The sequence below is a fragment of the Python bivittatus genome, unplaced genomic scaffold (assembly GCF_059951505.1).
Source record: "Python bivittatus isolate LINGU-HERP-01145 unplaced genomic scaffold, Pbiv_v1 ctg000690_np1212, whole genome shotgun sequence".
Classification (NCBI taxonomy): Eukaryota; Metazoa; Chordata; class Lepidosauria; order Squamata; family Pythonidae; genus Python; species Python bivittatus.
Window position 1 is genome coordinate 11,760,381 of NW_028277096.1, and position 20,925 is coordinate 11,781,305.

General features: G+C 40.6%; 2 protein-coding genes across 6 annotated transcripts in view; one reads left to right on the plus strand and one right to left on the minus strand.

The window, feature by feature from the left end:
- LRWD1 (leucine rich repeats and WD repeat domain containing 1) overlaps positions 1-15,419 on the plus strand; it is a 44,865-nt gene extending 29,446 nt beyond the window's left edge. For all 4 annotated transcript variants that reach the window (XM_007421778.4, XM_025174155.2, XM_025174163.2 and 1 more), the window contains 11 exons: positions 103-297; positions 965-1,306; positions 2,661-2,787; positions 3,775-3,884; positions 6,930-7,137; positions 7,823-7,895; positions 7,985-8,128; positions 9,326-9,423; positions 10,277-10,435; positions 10,843-10,967; positions 15,146-15,419. In XM_007421778.4, coding sequence (XP_007421840.1) covers positions 103-297; positions 965-1,306; positions 2,661-2,787; positions 3,775-3,884; positions 6,930-7,137; positions 7,823-7,895; positions 7,985-8,128; positions 9,326-9,423; positions 10,277-10,435; positions 10,843-10,967; positions 15,146-15,286 — 1,722 coding nt within the window. In that variant the 3' untranslated portion in view covers positions 15,287-15,419. The remainder of the gene's footprint in view (positions 1-102; positions 298-964; positions 1,307-2,660; positions 2,788-3,774; positions 3,885-6,929; positions 7,138-7,822; positions 7,896-7,984; positions 8,129-9,325; positions 9,424-10,276; positions 10,436-10,842; positions 10,968-15,145) is intronic.
- A 1,619-nt stretch (positions 15,420-17,038) lies between these two features.
- Positions 17,039-20,925, minus strand: POLR2J (RNA polymerase II subunit J). Of its 2 annotated transcripts, none has more exons than XM_007421780.4 (4): positions 20,806-20,925; positions 18,979-19,068; positions 18,071-18,245; positions 17,039-17,124 (listed from the first exon to the last, which is right to left on the minus strand). In XM_007421780.4, the coding sequence occupies exons 1-4, from the start codon at positions 20,856-20,858 to the stop codon at positions 17,089-17,091; spliced, it is 354 nt and encodes a 117-aa protein (XP_007421842.1). In that variant the 5' UTR covers positions 20,859-20,925; the 3' UTR covers positions 17,039-17,088. The 2 variants fall into 2 exon arrangements, with proteins under 2 accessions (XP_007421842.1, XP_025029947.1); XM_025174179.2 differs by having other exon boundaries at positions 17,039-17,685.

Sequence of the window (20,925 nt, forward strand, 5' to 3'; positions counted from 1 at the left end):
GAAATCCACACATCTTAACAGTTGCTGAGGTTGAGAAACAATGTTCTAAATTCCCTTCCTATGATAACAATTTGACAAATCTCTATTCTCTTATTCTGTTAGGTGAAAATGATTGCTGAGGAATTCCTGACTTCACTGATTAATCAGGAACATAAGCCTGCTACAGAAGCAGCAGAATCAATGGAGGAGCAAGAGGAGGAGGAGGAAAAAGAAGAGGAGGGAGGAGAGGAGGGAGAAGAAGAGGGAGAAGAAATTAAAAAAAATACCACAGATGCTGAGAACAAAGTTACTGCTAAGGTCAGAACTCAAGAGACTTCTCTGTTGGACCACCTCAGTCAAATTCAGAGAACTTCCATCATTAGTTCTGGATGGGAATGTATTGCCCCAGATGGAACTGGTGCAGAATTTGGGAGATTTCCTGTCCATGAACCATTTAAACCATTTTTGCCCAATGTAAGCAGTACAATAACATGTCCTCTCTTTGCCTTTTAATGTCCCCTTTTAATAGTGTCTTTCCATCATTCAGAAAGCAATCCCCATCAAACACAGGGAAAAGTGTGTGGCAATATTGCTTCACATGTTATGCTAAGCCACCCTGTTAGAAAACATGGCTTAATGCAGTAAATGAAGCTGTGTGTCTTGCTCCAGGAAAGGATTGTGTGTATACCTGAGCATGGAAAACTCATTCTGGGGGAAAAGTTATAGTACCTTTTTTTCAGTGCCCAGTAAGAAAGATTTTTGCAGTCACCAAAACAGAATGGATTATTTTCCATTAATTTCATTAGGAAAGGTATCAGTGGATGGCACTGTCTCAAACGTGTGACGGTAATGCTCATCTGATTGGGGGACATTATAGATCTGAGCAGAAGTTCAAGCAAATCTCTCTGTTGAGAAAGTCACCTTGTACAATAGATATTACTCTAACAACATCATGTTGAACATTGCTGATCTTTATTTTCAATAGGGCACAGTAACTCCCAGCAAGAGGAAAGGGGCTCGTTCCAAAGGAAGAGCAAGGAGCAAGAGATCCCGTTCCCAAAGCAGCTCCAAGGAAGAAGCATTGCCCAGCCCCAAGAAGCTCAGCCGCTTGCAGGACGAGCGCAATACTGAGGGGACAAGAGCCTCTCGCCCACAGGCCAAGGAGTCCCAGACCCCGCCGGATTCTGATGGAGCCCATCGGAATGGAGGTCGGCTTCCAAAAGCACAAAGCCACAAAAAGCTCACTCAGCAGAAAGAAGAGCACAAAGAGGAAGAGGAGGATGCAAGAGATGTTTGTAGCACTCCAGTTAAGGACTTGGAATGTGAGGTAACCAAGAGACCTTTCCAGTGGAGGATTTACTACTGCCAGGGAATCATAGGCTAATACTAACAAGTTTTAATAAAGAGTTTGTGGGCCTGAAAAACGTAAAGATTGCCATTAAAAAGGAGAGCTTTATCAACAAAAATATGTAGAAAACTCAAAATGATGAAACATGATTTATTGAATGGGATGTGTCAATGACCTGACATGCTTATTAAATTATAAAGAAGTCTTTACTATGAAAGCAGCTTATTCAATATACACATCTACATGTGGTTTGGAAACACAGTAATGTGTGTAAGCCAGGGGGTTGTGATTAAAGGTTGAACTAGGAGACCCAGCTTCAAATCCACACTCAGCCATGGAAGTTCACTTGGAGGACTTTGAGTCCATCATTCTCTCTCAGCCCAATCTACATCACAGGATTGTTGTGTGTGGGGGTGGAATTGGAGGAGGGAGTGTTATATATGCTGCCAAGCTCATGGAAGAACAGCAGGCTATAAATGTAAGAAATAATAAATATAATAAACTTGGGTTAAAAATGATAATGAGCTAAAAGATCTAGACAAAAAGATTCCAGAAGCGCGTCTGATAAAAAGGTAAACATTCTTGGAAAAGAGATTTCCAAAGTTGAAGCATCAATACAGAAAAGATACTTCTGAAGATGACCTGTAAATAAGGTATTTTGAACCTAAAGGCTATATTAGGTTCTGTACAATATTCCAAGAATCACAGGCCACAATACAGGGATAGGAATCAAGCCTTTGCAGGATTAAATGAACATATTCTCCCTCCCTCTCTCTCTCCCTCCCTCCCTCTCTCTCTCACACACACATGGAATCATAGAATGTAAGGACCTTGGAGCTCATCTAAACCAACATCCTATCCAGTACAAGAATCTGTTATTAGACCAACTTCTCTCTTTTTCCCTTTTTTCTGTCACACTCACACACTTATACACACAATGTTCTGAGGGACCAAGTGGAAAGTAAGTCATCTGAAGTGAATGTACAGGAAGAGATCAGATTTTTCCTGTATCACTGGATTTCTGCAGAAGACAGACATTTGGGCAGCAGGAGGGATAATTGACAGGAAGATGGGGTGGTAGAAGAGGGGAGTGGGTAAGCAGGACAGGAAGGCCAGAGAGATTAGAAACTTCCCTCCACTATCAAGGATATATGTAAACTCTGTGAGTCAGGCTGTTATGTAATGATTTGTCAAAGGGCTACTTTAAAGGGCTTGACTATAAAACATGGGTGTTGCATACCCAACTGTAGGTTTTATCTCCATCCAGAAAACCTACATTCTGTTCCATGTATAACGGGACATTTTGTGTTCAAAGCTTTTTGCCTTTTTACAGGAGACAATCAGCCTGGAACCTGTCCATTTTCTACAGTGTCATAGTAAGGGCAACAACAGGGATGACTTCAAGACCCAGTTATGGGCCTGTGTTTTTGAGCCACCACTAGACTGTGGGACGAGAAAAGGTGAGCATGACTAAGTGGCCTGGGCAGTCCTAGAAGAAAAATGCCAGTCAATAAATCTGATTATAGCATTCCCCACGAACTCTTATTCCTCTTGTGGATTCTGAATTTTTATGCACACTGTTCTATATTTTTTACGTGTTTGCTTTCTCCAGCAAATTGCCTATTTGCATCCCAAATATGCAGGGGAGTAATGATAATTTTAAATAAACAGGAACTGCTATTTTCAGTACACTCATAATTCAAGGCATGACAGTAGTAAAGAAGTTGCAGTCTAACATGTGGAGACCATGCCCAGCCCACTCCTAATTTCTTAATAAAAATGGAGAGGCACAGGAAAGAATGAGGATTTTGATCAAAGGGCCTAATCCTAGTGTTATATGTTAAAAAAAAGTATGGGGCTTGTCCTGGGAAATTTACTCTTGCAGTACAGGTAGTCCTCACTTAACAACCACAGTTGGTATTGGCAACTCCGTTGCTAAGTGACATGGTCATTAAGCGAGACATCACATGACCACGACATGCAATTTCACTATCAGCTTCTCTATTAACTCTGCTTGTCAGAAGCTGGTTGTGAAGCATGCAAAAGGTGATCACGTGAGCATGGGATGCTGTGATGATTGTAAATGCCTGCTGGTTACAAAGTGTCTGACTGTTGATCACATGGCTGTGGGGATACTGTGCAGGTTGTAAATGTGAGGACTGGTCGTAAAATTACTTTTTCAGTGCCATCATAACTTCAAACAGTCGCTAAATGGGGCAGTTGTTAAGTCTACCTGTGTGAAAAAGAAACTGTGGCTATCAAATTTAGTGTAGTAATCATTATTTCACACTCATAAGAATATTGCACAGATAATAGGTATGGAATACACACATTATAAATATTTAAATATCTGTTTCACTTCTGTAGCAGTTGAATGTCTAGTCAAATGAAAACAGGAGGCTTGTGATGACAAGAGGATTACGGTCACTGTGCTCTTAATCTTTCAGACCCTGTGGTGAGCTCCTCTAGGACAGCAGCTACCTGTGGCGGAGATTCTGTTTGTTTGGTTGACTGTGAAACAGGCATTGTTTTGAAAAAGTACAAAGTGACTGGGGAGGTAAGGGAAACACAAATGCTCTTCTCTTTCTGCTTTTTATTTAATGGGACATTGAACAAAAGCTTTATTTGTGCAGTGATGTACCCCATGACTCAACATTGGTGCTGTGTTGAATTCTGTTCTTCAAAATACCTGAATTCTATAACTATACAGTGGTACCTCAGTTCACAAACGCTTCTGTTCACGAACAATTCGGTTCACGAACAGCTTTGGCCGCAAAATTTTGCCTCCGTTCGCGAACGCCGGATCGGGTTACGAACAGGATCCGCCGCCATTTTCCCTCCCGTGACACGTGGTCGCGGCTTCCTGTAGGGAGGGGGACTCTCCCTCCAAGCAATATCCGCCTCCCCACCCGCCTTCCTGTCCTCCACGCCAGAAGTCGCGTCGAGCAAGGTTAGCTTTCTCTCTCTTCGTGCTGTACTTTGTGTCATATTTTTGCGGTTTTAAAAAAAAAAAACATATGGTTCAGAACGGATTAACCGTAATTACATTGAACCTTATGGGGAAATTTGATTCGGGACGCGATCAAAAATCGGCGACCAAATTCGGAGGGGTCAGGACGGATTAACCGTATTTACATTGAACCTTATGGGAAAATTTGATTCTGTTCATGACCAGTTCAGTTCGCGACTAGAGTCGCGGAACGAATTAAGTTCGTGAACCGAGGTACCACTGTACATCTTTCTGTTGGACTGAAACTTGCAGGGAGAGGTCATGAGAAGAGTGAGGCAGGATTTTGCTGCCTCTCTTCACCCTAACTGTAATCAGAAATGTTAGCTTACTTTCCAGGTTGTTAATAATCACTCTTCTAAAATCCTCTTAAATATATCTTCCATTTCTTGTTGTTTATCATTAAATCTTAAATTAAGCTTAATTAAAACTTAATATACACTGCCATCTAATTCCAGAGTTTACTTCTTTAGATGTTTAGCTTTATATGAATGAGTAATCTTCATTGCAGCGTACTGTGATTTACATTAATCATAATTTTAGAATCTAAACCAAGCATCCCAGATATGCAAGCAAATAGGTGTGGGGGCTGCTTGCCAGCTTTTGATCTATCTGTAAGACAATTCTGGTTTTTCATGGTACAAAGCCATAGCTCTTGAGGTTGACCGGAAAGGTTTAGCTCATTTCTTCCATGAGAATGAAGCTTGTTGGGTTTTTTGGTTAGATATGCTGGGTATGAAATGCCCATACAAAAATCAACACAGTGAAAATAACAGTGGCCTTTTTTATTTATTTAAAAGGATTTATATGGCTGCCCAATTCAAAAAACTGACTTCGGATGGCATATAGCAATAAACAATTTAAACATTCCCAATAAGACAAAACAACCAGATATCAACAACAAGACAAGTAGTCAGAGCACACTAACATACTATACCTTGCAGGACAAACTTATCTAACATCCTGGTCCCAATGCCAGAGGGAACAGCCAGGCCTTCAAAGCCTTCCTGAAGACTAACAGGGTTGGGGCCCGTCAAATCTCATAAATCTCTTATTTTATTTTATTTTATTTTATTATTTTATTTATTATATTTATGTAGCTGCCCATCTCACAAAATGTGACTCTGGGCGGCAACAGATATATATAACTGATAGCAATTAAAACCAGAGAAGGCACATGAGCTGAAATAGGAAATAGATTTTTTACACATCTGCTTAGTTCCTGCATCTAGTGCCAAGTTCAAACAGGGCAGATTTAGTAGGACTTGGAACAACTATCAGTAGCGGCATAATGCCACCAAAGGGCAACGTGCGTATGGCAATGTCATCACAAAAATATGGTCTTTTTGTACTTATGTCCCAATATTTGACCCAAATACATAAGTCACACATTTGCATTATGATGTTTTCACCTGTTTTAACATTCTCTGACCCCTCCTGGAGAAGCTCATTGCTGTCAGATGATTCAGGAGCTGTTTAAAAAAGGAACTGCGAGTAAACTGGAGACTATTGGAGCTGAAATCTAGTCTATGTTGAATGCTACCATATGATATCATGCAGAGCCAGCTATTGTGGTACTTCCATAATAATTATCACATACTTAATCTGGTCATGGTATCTGGGCCCAGATTTTTATTTAAAAAAATACTGATCACTGTTGTGCTTTCCCCTTATAAGTTTCAGTGCAGTTTTTAACAGGTTTGTACATAAGTTGAATGTTTGGACTTCCAGGGAAGAATTGGCGAACTGAAGACAGCTCCACTAAAAATGGAGCCGACAACTACAGCACAATGAAGAGCCAGTGAGTAGACCGGCTCTTTGTATTTCCTCTCTGGATAAGGAGAGGACTTCAGATCACCCACAAGTGCTCCAACAGTTACTCCTCGTGAGGAGACCACAAGACAGCGGTCTCTGATGGGTTTAGAGCTCTGAGAGACAAGGGAATAGGCATCTTGCTCAACTCACAGTTGGCGCCTTTGAAAGGCCACATACTTCCTTTTCTAATCACTTTCAGAAAATGTTTGTTAACTGCTTTTCAGCTATTAGGAGCCTTTGGATCAACAAGTCTGAAAACACTGGGTGTGTTTCCTTCAATCCGTAGTGAAAGAAGTTTTAAATACAAGTTTAAGAATTTTAAAAAACAATTTTTTTTGAATAAACAGCAAAAGGGAGATTAGAGCTTTGCTTTTGGAAAGTTACAAACAGACTAAGGGCCCAGATGGATTTGAAATACAATTGTGGAATTATAAGAATCTTTCCTATGGGAAAATGCTTTTGTTTTGAATTTAAAAAAAACATGATAGGATGGGACTTTGAAGGTTGGACACTACAGGGAACTAGAAAGAACTAAAGATTACAATTAAAGGAGAAGAACAATTAAACACTTAACACTTTTTTTTTGCACCTTCTATTTTTTCTTTTTCTTTTACCTTTTTTTAGTTTGTATTAGTTTTTTATCATTGTAAGTACAATTTTTAATAAAATTAATATTAAAAAAGCAAGAATGTTCGGTGGACTTGGTTGTTCTTATCCAAGTCTACCCAAACCTCTGGTCTTGTATGGCTGCTCCACCTGATACCTTGCCTTTTTCTCCAGGAGTTTTACACTGTCACATGGACAACCCTGACAATGGTAACCAGCGATGGGAGAAAGAAAAGACACAATGTTCTGGCTGCTGCTGGGAGAAGAGGAATCGTGAAGCTAATTCATGTGACTGCTGATTACTGTTATGGAGAGATCAAGGCTCACAAGAAGCCCATTGCTACTGCCTGCTTCAGTCCAACCTGTGAAACGCACCTTTTCAGTAAGACTTCTTATCCTCTCCAGTCACTCATTTCTTCTCAGAGGTGCTCCTTTTTTGAGCCAAGGCAAGAGCAGACAGCCCTTGTCTGCTCTGTGAGAGTTCTCTTGGTCTGTTGTAGTCCCAGTTCCACAAAGGTAAAGAGCTAAACCTCATTTTGTTATGTTTGGAACCAGCTGCAACGTTCTGGGGCTCTTTGAGGGAAGGTTGAATTTGAAGGAGGTAGGTCACCAGGCAAGTTTTTTTGTTAGATTTTTTTTTATCCCACCTTTATTATTTTTAAAATAACTCAAGGCGGCGAACATACCTAATACTCCTTCCTCCTCCTATTTTCCCCACAACCACAACCCTGTGAGGTGAACTGGGCTAAGAGAGAGGGACTGGTTCAAAGTCATGCAGATAGCTTTCATGCCTAAGGCGGGACTAGAATTCACAGTCTCCTGCTTTTAGCCTTGTGCCTTAACCACTAGACCAGTGTTTCTCAACCTTAACAACTTTAAGATATGTGGACTTCGACTGTCAGAATTCCCTGGGAGTTGAAGTCCACATATCTTAATGTTGCCAAGCTTGAGAAACATGGCACTAGACCAAACTGGCTCTTAGGTTTTCCTAATTTGTTATTTGGAAGCCTATCTTTTTGTTTTAATACCATTTCATTACAGTATATATCTTCTCTGTCTCCCAACAGCTGCCTCCTATGATAAGAAAATATGTGTATGGGACATTGGAATTCCAGACTGTGACTATAATTTCAAAGAAAGGTAATGATACAGGAGTCCATATTTCAAGTCTGCAAAGGGGTGTTTACCATTAATAGAAGGGAGGAACTGAAATGCGTTTCATTTGTCAGGCAGCTGATGATACTAGAGACCATTGCTACACCTTTACGTATCGCCCTAGTGCCCTCTTGCCCAGATCGGTTCTTGGTGGCTGGTTGTGAACAGGGCTGCTTTGCCTGGGATATTAGACTGGATGATAAGCTACAGAAAAACAGGTGAGTGGCTGGTGTCTTCCTGGAGAAAATCTATCTGTGTGGTCACTAAGAGTCGATACCAATTTTATGGCATTTAATCAGCTCATGTCTAGTATTGGAAAGATAATTAATCCATTACAAAAACAGTTGCTGTTTCTCAGCCAAGTGAGCATATTTGTGTGGAAAGCTCTTAAAAAACTTTCTAAGGAGTCATTTAGAAGCCTTCCTTGCCAGCTAAGACAATCTTTAAAAAATCCTTCAACTGAACATAATGTTTATATTTTTTCCATAATTATAAAAATATTAATTTTACTGCAAAATAAAAAATCAGAGGTAAAACTTTTGAAGAATAATAATAACAACAACAACAACAACAATAATAATAATAATATACATAGCAATGACCTTGGGGTACCATAATCAAAACCAGCCAGTGGATGCTTGTAGGATGGCTAGAACTCCCACTTCGATAGTTTATAGAAGTTGAGTGATTGTAATTGGGACATAAATAATTCATTAAAAGAAGAGTACAACTCTTTTTTGCCCATTCCTTATAAACAATTGGTGATTTTTTGGACAATGGATCTCTTTGGAATCAAACTTTTCAGGATGTTTTAGCTGAGCAAAATATAAAAAAATAGGCAAAAATAAAAATAGAAGATAAAACTGAAATTGGAGTTTAAAATTGGAGTTGGAAAAAATAAGTAACATTAGTTTCAGAGAACTCTAAAAACTGCATTTTTTCTTGATACTTCTGCAACCCATCTCTGGCTAGGGCTCTGAACAGCAAGCCAGTTACAATGTAGCTCTGAATTGTAGTTAGTTACAGTATGCCAAATTTAATGATTTCTAAATTCTCCTCAAATGCAAAAATGATTAGCCGGTAATGGTAATGGATGTGAATGTTTCCAGTGTTCTACTATTTTCCTGTCAGTGGTTGTTCAGGTCTTAGGAAATATTTTTCCTTCATCTAAATACTGGTTTATCTAGATAGAGATTCCAGGGATTCATCCCAATGCTCAACCACTGAGCTGTGGTCCCACTTCAGTAGAGATTTACAGTGTAACAGCTACAGTCTCTTTTGAAGATGTCCACCTATTATAAGGATTAAAGGATTAAAACCAATATCTTTAATATTTGAGCAAATGGTTACTGTAAGTTAAAGTTACAGTAATTGCTCAATAGGTTGGTTGGTTATCTTGTTTTCCAACATTTCAGAGCTTTTGAAGTTGAATTTCAGTTCCCAGATGATGAAGGGAATGAAACATCTTCCCATCGGGTGGATGGCCTGGCCTTTTTGAATGAAGACATTGTGGGTAAGAAATAAACATTCAGATATGTCTAAAAAAGTATCATTTTCATACATATTAGAGTGTTTTTCTTTTTCTTCCTTTTTTTGCATGCTCAATTCTCACAAAGAACCTGTCCCAGGCAAAACAGCAACACATATTCTCAGAATATCTTTTGGGTTAACATTCACATTTAGAGAATGGGGTGGAAGAGGATGGAATGGAAAAGCTAAGAGATTAGTATTCCCTCACAGCTGCTGACCTTGAGCGTAAGAGCAGAATGCTGACTCCCTCCTCATCTACACTTACAAAGAGGAACAATAGATAAGGGAAATGTTACAGTTCTGCATTACTTCAGTCTATTTTTCCAGAAAGAATAAGGAGGCTTTGTCCAAACAAGGCCTGCATGGAGTTTTTTTCAGGCTGTTTCATGCTTAGTCCAGACAGAAAATTCTAATGCCCCTACTATCCATTAAAACTCTTCCATTTTGATACGTTTTAATTTAGAATAATAAATGATACCTGACAAGAACTTATTCATTATTTTATGTTATATGCACTTTGGACCAAATCCCACTGAATTCAATTAACTTACTTAATTGTAAGGAGGGATTGTATAGGATGTGTTGTAGGTTATGAGCTTATAGGTATAGCTGTATTATTAGTGGCCTTATTTTTAGTTTAAGATTGCACCATAATTGCCAGAAAGTAGATGTTGGGATGCCACTGATACCATGCACCTGTACAGAACCTGTACAGAGCCTGCCATGATAATTGCCTTAATAACCATTGCCTTAACCAGTAACCAGTATAGGAAGAAATGCTATCTGGCAGTAAACCCACTGTTTAGTAAGGTTACTGTTTTTTTTTTCCTCTTCAGTTACCAAGAGTTCAAAGAGAGCATCTATAAACCTCTGGAGCTGGAGTCGCTCTTTCAAACAAGGCAAAGGAGGGCGGAGGACAGTGCAGGCTGTCATTCTGGCTGAACTGGAGTGGTCTTCAACTGATCTCCCTTACCTCACTCTCAGCACATGCCCAAGTAAATGCTGGTATCATATTTGAACAGCCATAGATACTGTTGCTCCTGTTTTCCCATCAGATAAGCTTGACCAGTGGGGCTGGCAATTCGGTAAAGCTTGTAAGTAGTAACAAATGGCCATCAATGTCTTATATTGTATGGAATGCAGTAGCCCCATGGGGTTAATACGGGGTTACCTTTGGGACAGTAGAAGATGTTAGCTCCCCAGTTTCAAACCCCAACATGCCAGGACTCCAGACAAACATTGGGGGCGAGGTGGAGTAAGGATATCGTTGGTAGGTGGTTTGTATGATGGTGAGTGAACTGAGAAGGAGCCCCTAAGAAGATGAGCTTCAGATGTGGAATTGAAGCCTGGTCTAGAAGCATTTGAACAATGCAATTTGATGTTACTTGTGTTACTCTTGCAGCAGAAGAATATGTGTTCTGTGGTGATGAGAAAGGAAGCGTCTGGATGTATGACCTCAGCAACCATTTGTCAGCTCTCTGTGCCACCAAGGAAGATTGTTCAACTGAGAGAATAGGGCCTTCCCAGGTACTCAAGAATGTAGAGTATAGGTCCTAATCACAGTGGTCCAATGTTGGTTGATTGAGTTGCAATAACAAACAAGTATTTTCATTTATTTATTGGATTTGAGGCCGCCCAACTCCAAAATGCTCTGGGCAGCTTACAATTTTTAAAAGAATGCATACAGGTAGTCCTCGACTTACAACGGCAATTGGGACCAGTATTTCTGTCGCTAAGTGATGTGGTCATAAAGTGTGAAGGCATTGCTTAGTGACAGCAATCCCTGCAGTCCTGGTTGCCATTGTTAACCGAATCCCACTGTTGTTAGGCGAGGCAACTTCCTGCTGGCTTCCCACAACCAAGTCAGTAGGGAAGCCGGTAGGAAGTTGTAAGTCCCAAGCAGCTCACAAGCAGGCCAGCAGGCAGGTAAGTGGCTGCTGCGAGGTGGGAAAGAGAGCAGGGGGTGTGCAAAGATGCAAGGGAGGTGTGGCGAGAGTCAGGGAAGGTATGTGAGGGAGGTGTGGCAAGGCTTGGCGAGGGTGCACAGGGGTGTGCGAGTGGCTGGTGCAGTGTGAGTGCAGAGGGGCTGGGGGAGGGTCCATGGGTGGGGGAGACTTACCCGAGCAATTTGCAATCTTCCCTGCCAGCTTCCCCATTGACTTTCTGGAGAAGCTGGCAGGGAAGGTCGCAAATGGTAATCACATGATCATGGGGCACTGTAACAGGTCATAAGTGCAAGCTGGTTGCCAAGTGCCCAGAGCCTGATCATGTGACTGCAGGAACGCTGGGACAGCTGGAACTCCAACCACCAAAAGGTTCAGCGCTGTCGTAACTTTGAATGGTTGCTGAACTGATGTAAGTCGGGGACTACCTGTAATTTAAAAGAGGAACATGACCTCCTGAACAAAACCACATGAATAACATCCAAAAAATCACCAAGGACTCCACAAACAACCTAACCCCAGGCCTGGGTACAGAGCCAGGTCTTAAGAAACTTGCAGAACATTTGAAGGACAAGAGCCATACATAACTCTGGGGGAATGTTTTTCCAGAGGGTGGGTGCCAAGATAGAGAAGTTATACTTCCTCAGTCCCACAAGATGACAGCATTTAACCAAAGAGATCTGGAGCACACCCATTCTGCCCAGTCATACCAGACAGGCAGAAAAAATTGGAGACGGGCTCCCTCAGCTATCCAAGCCATATGCCATGAAGGCCATTATTGGTGATGATCATCACCTTGAATTGCACCCAGAAGCCACCTGGTAACCAATGCAGCTTGCGAAGCAGCAATAACATGTGGACATAGCAAGAAGTGCCCATTATGGCCCACACTGCTGGATTTTGAACTAGCTGTAGCTCCTAGATGGTTTTCAAGGGCAGCCCCATGCACACTGCATTGCAGTACTCCAGTTGTGAGGTGACTAGAGCATAAGTGATCATCTGAAGGGCGTCTGAAAAAGGTGCAACTGGAGCATAAGATGTACCATGTAAAAACCCTTCCAGCCACAGCTGCCACTTGCTCTTCAAGCAGTAGCTGCAAGTCCAGGAGGACCCCCCAATTCCATACTACTTGAATGGGAAAATGCAACCCCATCCAAGGCTAAAGGTAAAAGTGTCCCAGATCTAGGGGGCCCAAACAGCCACAGCCACTCAGTTTTGTCAGGATTGAGCCTGTTCCTCCCCATCCAGATCTGAACAGCTTTCAAACACTGGCCCAGTACGTTGACAATTTCACCTGCACAACCAGGGGTTGACATGTACAATTGGGTATCATCGGCATACTGATGATACTAGGCCCTGAATTGACAGGGAACTCAGAGCAGCTGGTTCCTCCTAAGGCCCTCAGCCCCTGCCAGCTGGTGTGCTCCTGGCCCTTTGCAGCTATGAGGCGCTCGGTTCCATAAGGGAGCTTCTGCAGCCAGGCTATAGACTGCCACCCCCAGTCCCCCTGTATCTTCTGGCCCAAACTACTGGGCTGCTGACAAAGGCTCAAGCCCCCTGGGCCTGAGGGAGGGGACTTGACAGGGTGATGCCTCCAAACCCAGCCCCAGGGCAGCAAGTTGGAATTGCTGGAGCCCTCCTAAAGATAAAGAAAGCCACTAGCTTGACTAAGTGGCCAGCTCAGTGCTCCTACCAGCACCCTGGCTCGCTTCTGCTCCTGGTCAGGGCACCACCCCCAGCACTTCAGCTTCAAACCAAAGGCACCCCAAGAGATGGTAGTTATCCTGCCTCCACCAAAGGCCCAGGGGAGCTCAAGACGGCTCACTGCCAAGTCCATATCAATATAGGTAGGTAGTGCATTTAATGTATTCCACGAAATGGTTACATTATTTGAATTCGCACTATTCAAAGTGATATTTCTATGGGAAATGGGGTAATGGTTCCAGCTCGAGGGAAATAGACAATGAAAATTTTTAAACATAAATGTTTATATGTATATTAATCAGATATTACAGTAAAGGATAAAAAATATATACTTAGAATTTAAATTTATGTTTAACAAGGTCACAGAGCAGTTATAGAAAGCAAAATAAAAACAAAAACATTCTACCGTAGATTCAGGCATTCCAACATCTCATCCTATTTTAGCGTTGCTATGACCAAGTTCATGTCATTCAATTGCATCAAAATTTTTGCTCTAATGTAATAACAAGCTTCTTCTTTTTTAAACTTGTACTGTTTTCCTCTGACGGAATCGTCCTTTTCTCCATTTTGCACACACGGAGATTAGCGGTGTCTAAAACCCCAACCGCTACTACACACGTGTATGTGCTAGCCTCAATTGCACACGCGCTAGCCTCACATTAACTGAACTCTGTGTCGCATTAAACATAACCTGGTATCAATTTACAGTTTGCACTAAATTGAATATTGCACTATTCAAATATCACACTAATTGCACCCTACCTGTATCAATAGCAGCCCTTGTCTCTTTAGCCACCAGTCCTATCATGCAGGTCTCGCCAGCCACTGGTCTTGCCACACTGAAATCAGCATTATCTAACAGGTACACTGCCACACTGAAATCAGCAACATTTATCTAAATGTAGTACAGGGTGCTGTACTACCTTTAGCTGAAAGAGTGATAATCCCTTAAACTTAAAAAACTCCCCCTCACCCTCAGAAAGAAAATTAGAAAAAGAACTCATTCCCTGCAGAGTTTCTTCCCATGAATTAGAGGGAGGGACGTGAGATCTCCGCACAGGAGGATATGCTTCAGCTTCAATCTAGAACAGTTTGTCAACCTTAGCAACTTTAAGATGTGTGGACTTCAACTCCCAGAATTCCCCAGCCAGCATACTGAGCTTGACAAACGCTGATCTAGAAGATGGTGCCCACCCATGTAAATTTGCCAGGATTCATATAATTAGAGAAGACTCTTTGTTTTTGACAAACATCAATTGCAATTTCAAATAAAATGTTTAAAAGGCAGGGATAAAAAGGTCCAAAAAGATAAGCTTCAGAAGTAGAAATCTGAAGGTTGAGACTCAGAACCAAATAGCAGTATAGTAATCAGATGCTGTAATTGATTTGCTGAATACAAATATTCTTATGCCAGTTAAGAGTTCAGATCTATTAGGCTTGCTTAATCCAATCTGGTCAGGAAAGGAGATTCTGTTTCTTATTCCATCAGAAATATAATAGGCAGATATGGAGGAAAGCATCTTATCTCGGGCAGCATTTAAGTTAGGACACTATCCACTCCAGGGAACCCATATGCAAACAGAAATCCTTATTCTATCGGGTCTGTAGTATTACTGACCTTTGCATTCCCTTGATTCCCTTGTGGCCTTTTAAATATTTTTGTCTGGTATTATTATATTTTATGATTTAGCCTTACATTAATTTTTCTTCCAACCTTAGTACAAGGGACTTGGGGGAGGGGGATATACAAACATGTATTTCGTGCACATTAATTGATCTTACTTGCTTGTGTGAATCCTTATGTAGCTGAAATTACATTAATCCATCAAGTGTCATATCAGACCCAGAGGAACTCCAAAAAACAGGAGACAGAAAATTCAAACAATCCAAGTGGGGAAGATTTTTTAAAGGATGATTTAAACTGGATAACCAGTCCCTGTCCTCTGTAAGCAGCTTTCAGATAGAGAATATGCAATATCCCAAACATTCTACAGTGCAATAAAATAATTTTGTGAATCCTGTGAGTTTCTGGCTAAATTCATCCTTTTTCCCATTTAGGTTCTAAAGTGGCCAGAACTGAAGGCAAATGGCGAGTTGCTGACAGACGTCTTGGTGAACAACGTGGTCACAGATCCCACTTTCACATACCTGGTCGCGCTGACTGATGTCAATATTGCCGCAATATGGAAGAAGGCCTAGCTGTGCTGGCCTGGCCTGGAAGAAGCAGCCCCATTTTCTCAACCCCATTTCAGTAGTGCAGTATTTGTGACTGTTCGGAGAATAATCAGGGTGGGGTGGGGGAGGGATGGGGATTGGTGGGGATGAAATTCATATATATCAATGCAAGAAAATCAACCAAAGGTATTGGCTGGAACTCCGTGTTGTTATTGCCAATGCCGACATCTCTTAACTGTGACTTTGCTTTATTGGTGTCTTAAGTGTATTTGTTTTATAGGACAGTATTTAATAAAACTTGATACAACACAACTGAAGCACTTTTTAAAAAATTATGTTAAATGCATTTACTTAGGTCCATACCTTGAAGGATCAGGAGAAAATTGCCTTTCCAAGGTTGCAATATGCAGGCAGGGCTATTGAACTCATTGAGAAGAAATATTCATGGTTTGAATGTAAAGTAGCATGGACTTGACAAGGATAGTTTCATTCTGGCAATTGCCATAAGAAAGCAGATTACCCTTAGAACAAATTGCAAGAATGGGTGGGAAGACTGAGAACCTCATTGAGCAGACGTGCTGTTTCATAAGGTAGGAACATAAGTAAATTCAAGTTCATGTTTTCTTCATAGTCTCACCCCTGGCATGATTAACTTTGTCTACTTTATCTACACTTAAGAAATAATGGCAGTTCTGCAATGCATCTCCTACTCCTTCCTCCAGGGATACGCTGAGGCACAGACTTGGGAAAGCATGGTGCATCAACTTGAAGTGGCTGCCAAGGGAGTAGGCTGAAGGATTCACACATCAACATTTTTTTTAAAAAATGACCAGAATATTTTATCATCCTGCCCACATTTGCAGAACATATAATAATCAGTACTACTGTCTAAGCTAGAAAAGGCACTTCATAATCAATGTAGCCGTTTAATTTGGATGACTGGATGATTTTTCTTGTGGGGAGGAGTTCTGAGTAGATACATTACCCCTCAACAATCACCATTTTAATAAGAATTTTCTTCCAAAGTTTTGCCCTCCTTCAACAGAAAGGCAAGTGGTAAGTGCAAAAATTAAACATGCATAATGTGAATTTGAACCAGCAGTACAGTATGGCTGCTAAAGGGGAAAAAAAAAACCCCAAACCTCACTCAATTCAGAGCTGCATGAAGAGAGGTAATGTGAGAAGTAAGACTTTCTTACTCATCTGAGTGAGTTTCTGGTACTGCATCTAATATAGAATGCTATGTTTTAAAAGAGGTTCGGCAGACTAGAGCCTGTGATGGGGGCAATTAGAACGCTTGTGGTTTTGCAACCACTTAAACATTAATATAGGATTTAATTTATGAGAGACAATTTCTGTGCCAACAAATACTGAAAACTGTCCCACTCTAAGCTAAAGAAAACTTCAGTAGGAAATTGTACATACACATAGAGCTTTCCCTTTATAGTTTAAAAAGCGCAGTCTTAACAGTGAGGCAAAGAAGGATTATAACTTCAGGAAGGGGAGTGAAAACAATCATACATCTGAGGAAAAATCAAGTATTTCTAATTAAAATGGAAAGCACACAGTTTTATAGGAAGTAATTCTCAACACCAACTATTTTAACATGTTTCTGCTGACGTTATGAATCACTTCAAAAGAGCAACACAATTAAAAAGTATAATTTATTAGCTATCACGTAAGCCAATATGATCTTTCATGTAAGTGACTTATACTGAAATTTCTTAGAGGCTGTGAAGTAACAAAGTCATCATAAATACATTTCTTGTAGACTAGTACAATGAAAAATGAATTTTATTTACAAATATATTTGATAAACATAACTACTACTCAATTCCTTCTTGTTTGTCTTTGATGGCAACCTAAGAGAAAAATAAACACATGGTAACTGAAAAGTAAAAAAATAAAAGTCTGACAATTTCATTTAAGGTTTGATTATAAAAATACAGTTCAGCGATAAGTAGAGTTTCCCTTCTTGTTGCAGAAAAGAGCTGCCATTACTCCAGGTCTATCTGAACTTCAAACTAGCTAATCCTAGCCAGACTGAATCAATTATCCCACCACCATAAATGGACACATTGGTGCATTCAGAATTATCAAAGAAGATGCAGAACTTGTCTTATACATGTGATTTCTCTCACCCTTCACAGCAAACCAAGCCAGCTGAAAGGTCAACATAACTTTAAAAATGCCGTCTTTCTCTGTACCTAATTATTCAATGGCAAGCCCCATTACCACCAGAAACACAATTTGATGGAAATGTCACAAAGGACATTCTTGGTTAGGGTAACCAGAATATAAAACTCCCTACCATAGAAGATCCAGAAGATTTCCACACTAGTTTCTGATGTTTGACAACTATGTGACTTTATTTGCCCAGAACTCACATATTAGAGGTGGGGACAGATGATGAATCTTGGAACCTATTCAGATTGAAAAGTATTAACAAGCAATTTTCTTGATCTCTTATTATTCTCTAACAACTACATACCTGAATATCTAATAGGTGATAATTTCCAGCTTCTGCCTCCCCAGAAGGATGCTTAACCTGCCTCAATTTCAAGTTTCAATTTCTAGTCTTTTTTCCCCACCATCTTTATTCCACTGTTACAGTATTAAGCACCAAACTCCACCTTGCTCTAAGGGAAGTTGCACAGTTAACGCACCCAATGAAACTAAACATATATTTAAAAGAGCTGAAATGTCTCACCTAATTCATAGACACAGGCTTTAGGCTTTATCACTTTGCCTTTGACAAGCAGCCCGCTGCCCCCAAAACCGCATGACTGTTAGGATGTGCTGACTTACCCGGAATCTCTCCTCAAGGAGAGAAAGCTCACTGATAAGATCTGTGATTGCATTGGTGAAAGCTTCTTGGGGGCTGTAATCAGGAGTGGTCTGAACACGAATGATTATTTTATGTTCAAGGGGATGGGGGACTTTGTATCCTGCAAATAGCACTTGAGGATCTTTCAACAATTGCCTGGGGAAAAACAAACAGATTTATTGTTAAAATTATAACTGGGTGAATATTATAAATTATAGCTGGATGACTAAGGTCCAATTAATCTAGTTCATTTCCAGGACAGCTTTGGAACCATACAAAAAGAATATGAAGACATCTATTTCTTGTTGCTTGTTTTTAACAACTAGAAAAGAAAGTTTCTGTTTAGTAACTGGCCAATGGCAATTGATTGAGCTCTTTCCTATATGTTACTTACACTGTGCATATGTTTGCACTGAGCACTGACTCCTTCATAGCCAAAATAGCTCCATCTATCCATTAGGAAAAGATAACCACTAGTACTGAAAAATCCCAGCAACTTACAACAGTCTACAAAATTTCAGGGGGAAAAATCCATGTAGAAAAGAAAAAGAGAGACAAAACCACTCAATAAGGTTATGCTCAATGTGGTGATTAAACATGAAAGGTTTTATCATATTATGGAATGGAGAATTCTGGAAAGGAAATTAAGCTAGCGGGAAGTTTAAATATACTATACCCTGCATCTCTGTGTTGTAGATTTAAATTACACCACCTCCCCCTAAAATGGTCTGTTAAACCAAGGGGTTACTTGCGAGTAGACTGGGTAGGGATACTGAAAACCTTACCATCTTTTCTGCATTTTCTTGGCAGTTAACCAATTTAATCATATTGCTTTCTTAAATCAACTCATCAACTTTGTTTTGTAAGAACAAGAGTCACTGCTACTCACGACTTAATTATATTCCCAAGAGTGTGATCTTCTTTGTTGATTGTAAACAGACAAGCATTTGGCACTTTTGTGTCCTTATTTATTGTAATCCTGGAATGAGAAAGACCAGAAAAAAAAAGGAGGGTGTTCATATTAACACCAGCTTGTAGAGTCTTCCCTTATAAGAACGTTACAACTGTCTTATATAAACCTAGAACATTATGTTAATCCAGCCCTAAACAGCTCATGCTAGCAGATCACAACTTCCAAGGACTTTGACAGGAACTTTTGAAGACTTACCTAGAAATTAAACATGGCCCTTTTCCATGGAAACCCTAATTCTAATCCTCTCTTTATTATGAGTACATAAAGCTACCTTAACACCAACCTGAATTTGCTTTACAGCTATTTCAGAGTGGAAGCAGCTCTTAGAGTCTGTCGAAAATCTTTTATTCATTAGATACATATCTACTTTTCAGTGTTTTCAATCACTGCAGCTTTTCAAGGCAGTGTCCATGGCATTCCTTCCTCCATTTTTTCTCTGCAACCCTCCCTATGTGATAGGCTGGCTGAGAAAGAGGAACTGGCCCAAAGTCTCCCAAGGAGCTTCCATGGCTGAGGGGGATTAGAACCTGGGTCTCCTCACTCTGAGTCCAACATTTTAATCACTATATCACAATGGCTCTCTTTTAAATAAAGATAAGGAAATAGACACTGTGCTTGGTTGCAAAGATGTGACGAATTCGTTTATAATATTTTTTACCCCAATTTCCTACTAGAAAGTACTCTAATTAAAAGGTATGATCCTTAGTACATAGGAAACTGCCTTAGAGGAGGTCAATCTATATGTTTATTTGGGGACAAACAAAATCCAGCAGGTCCTAAAACCTGGCCAAAATAAATCAACATACACCAAGCCATAATACACAAATTATACTCCAAAACACACACAACAGAATTACAAAATTAGAATAGTCATGCCAAATATGTAACAAAGGAGGAAATCAGAAAGATATGCAAAAGAAATACACGTGTTCACAAATCACCAAGAAGCTAATGGATGAAATAAATATGAAGGAATGAAATAAATATGGAAAATAATTACACATATAAATCTCCAAGAGGCCGTGTGCCAGTGAGCAAGTTGATGAGCTCTTAGATTTGTATATGTGTTTTCATACCCCAGTATCTCTAGTCAGGTGACAGCATGTAGCTAAGCTTGCCTGCTCACAAAAAATTAAGTGGGGCTGGACCCGATTAGCATTTGATGAGAGAAATTTTAGAGCTACCGGCTAGACTGGCAAGTGAAAGAAAATAAAAGTTCTGGAAGAATTCAATGACAAAACATCTGTACTGTTTGAAGAACATTATACAGGTGGGCTCACGAAGTCAACAGGAGATGAGATCGACTCTGAAAGCTTTTTAAAAAACCTAGTATGATCGTATTCACAGGCAGTGATCTTTCAAGATCTCGATTAGTTTAACTCAGAAGTGCCAAAAGTGAAGCTTGGGGGCTCCTTCTGGCAAAAAAAAACAAACAAACACGGCCTAGTATTTTTGGTTAGATTTCTATCCCACCTAGAGGCAGGCGGTTGTTGCGAGCCGCCTCGGATCCCTGGGTGGGAAGGGCGGCCACGTAAGTTCTTCAAATGAATGAAGAAAATCTTTCTTCAGGAGCTCATGGCAGCACGAACAGCCCTCCCGCTCCATTTGCTTTCCCCATAACCACCACCCTAGGCGGCAGGTTAGACTGAGACGCAGGAACCGGCCTAGATTGTCGCCCGCCCTCCCAACCAGGAGGATCGGTTTTGACTGCCCCCCCCCACCCCTCTTCCCTCTCCCACTGACTTTTTCTCCCCCTCGAAAAGCAAAAAGGACTCGAAGGCCGGAGGGGCGTTCATCCTCCCCACTTCCTCCTCGCGGGCCCCGCTTCAGCGAAGCAGCCACTTCCGGGAGAAAGACATTTCC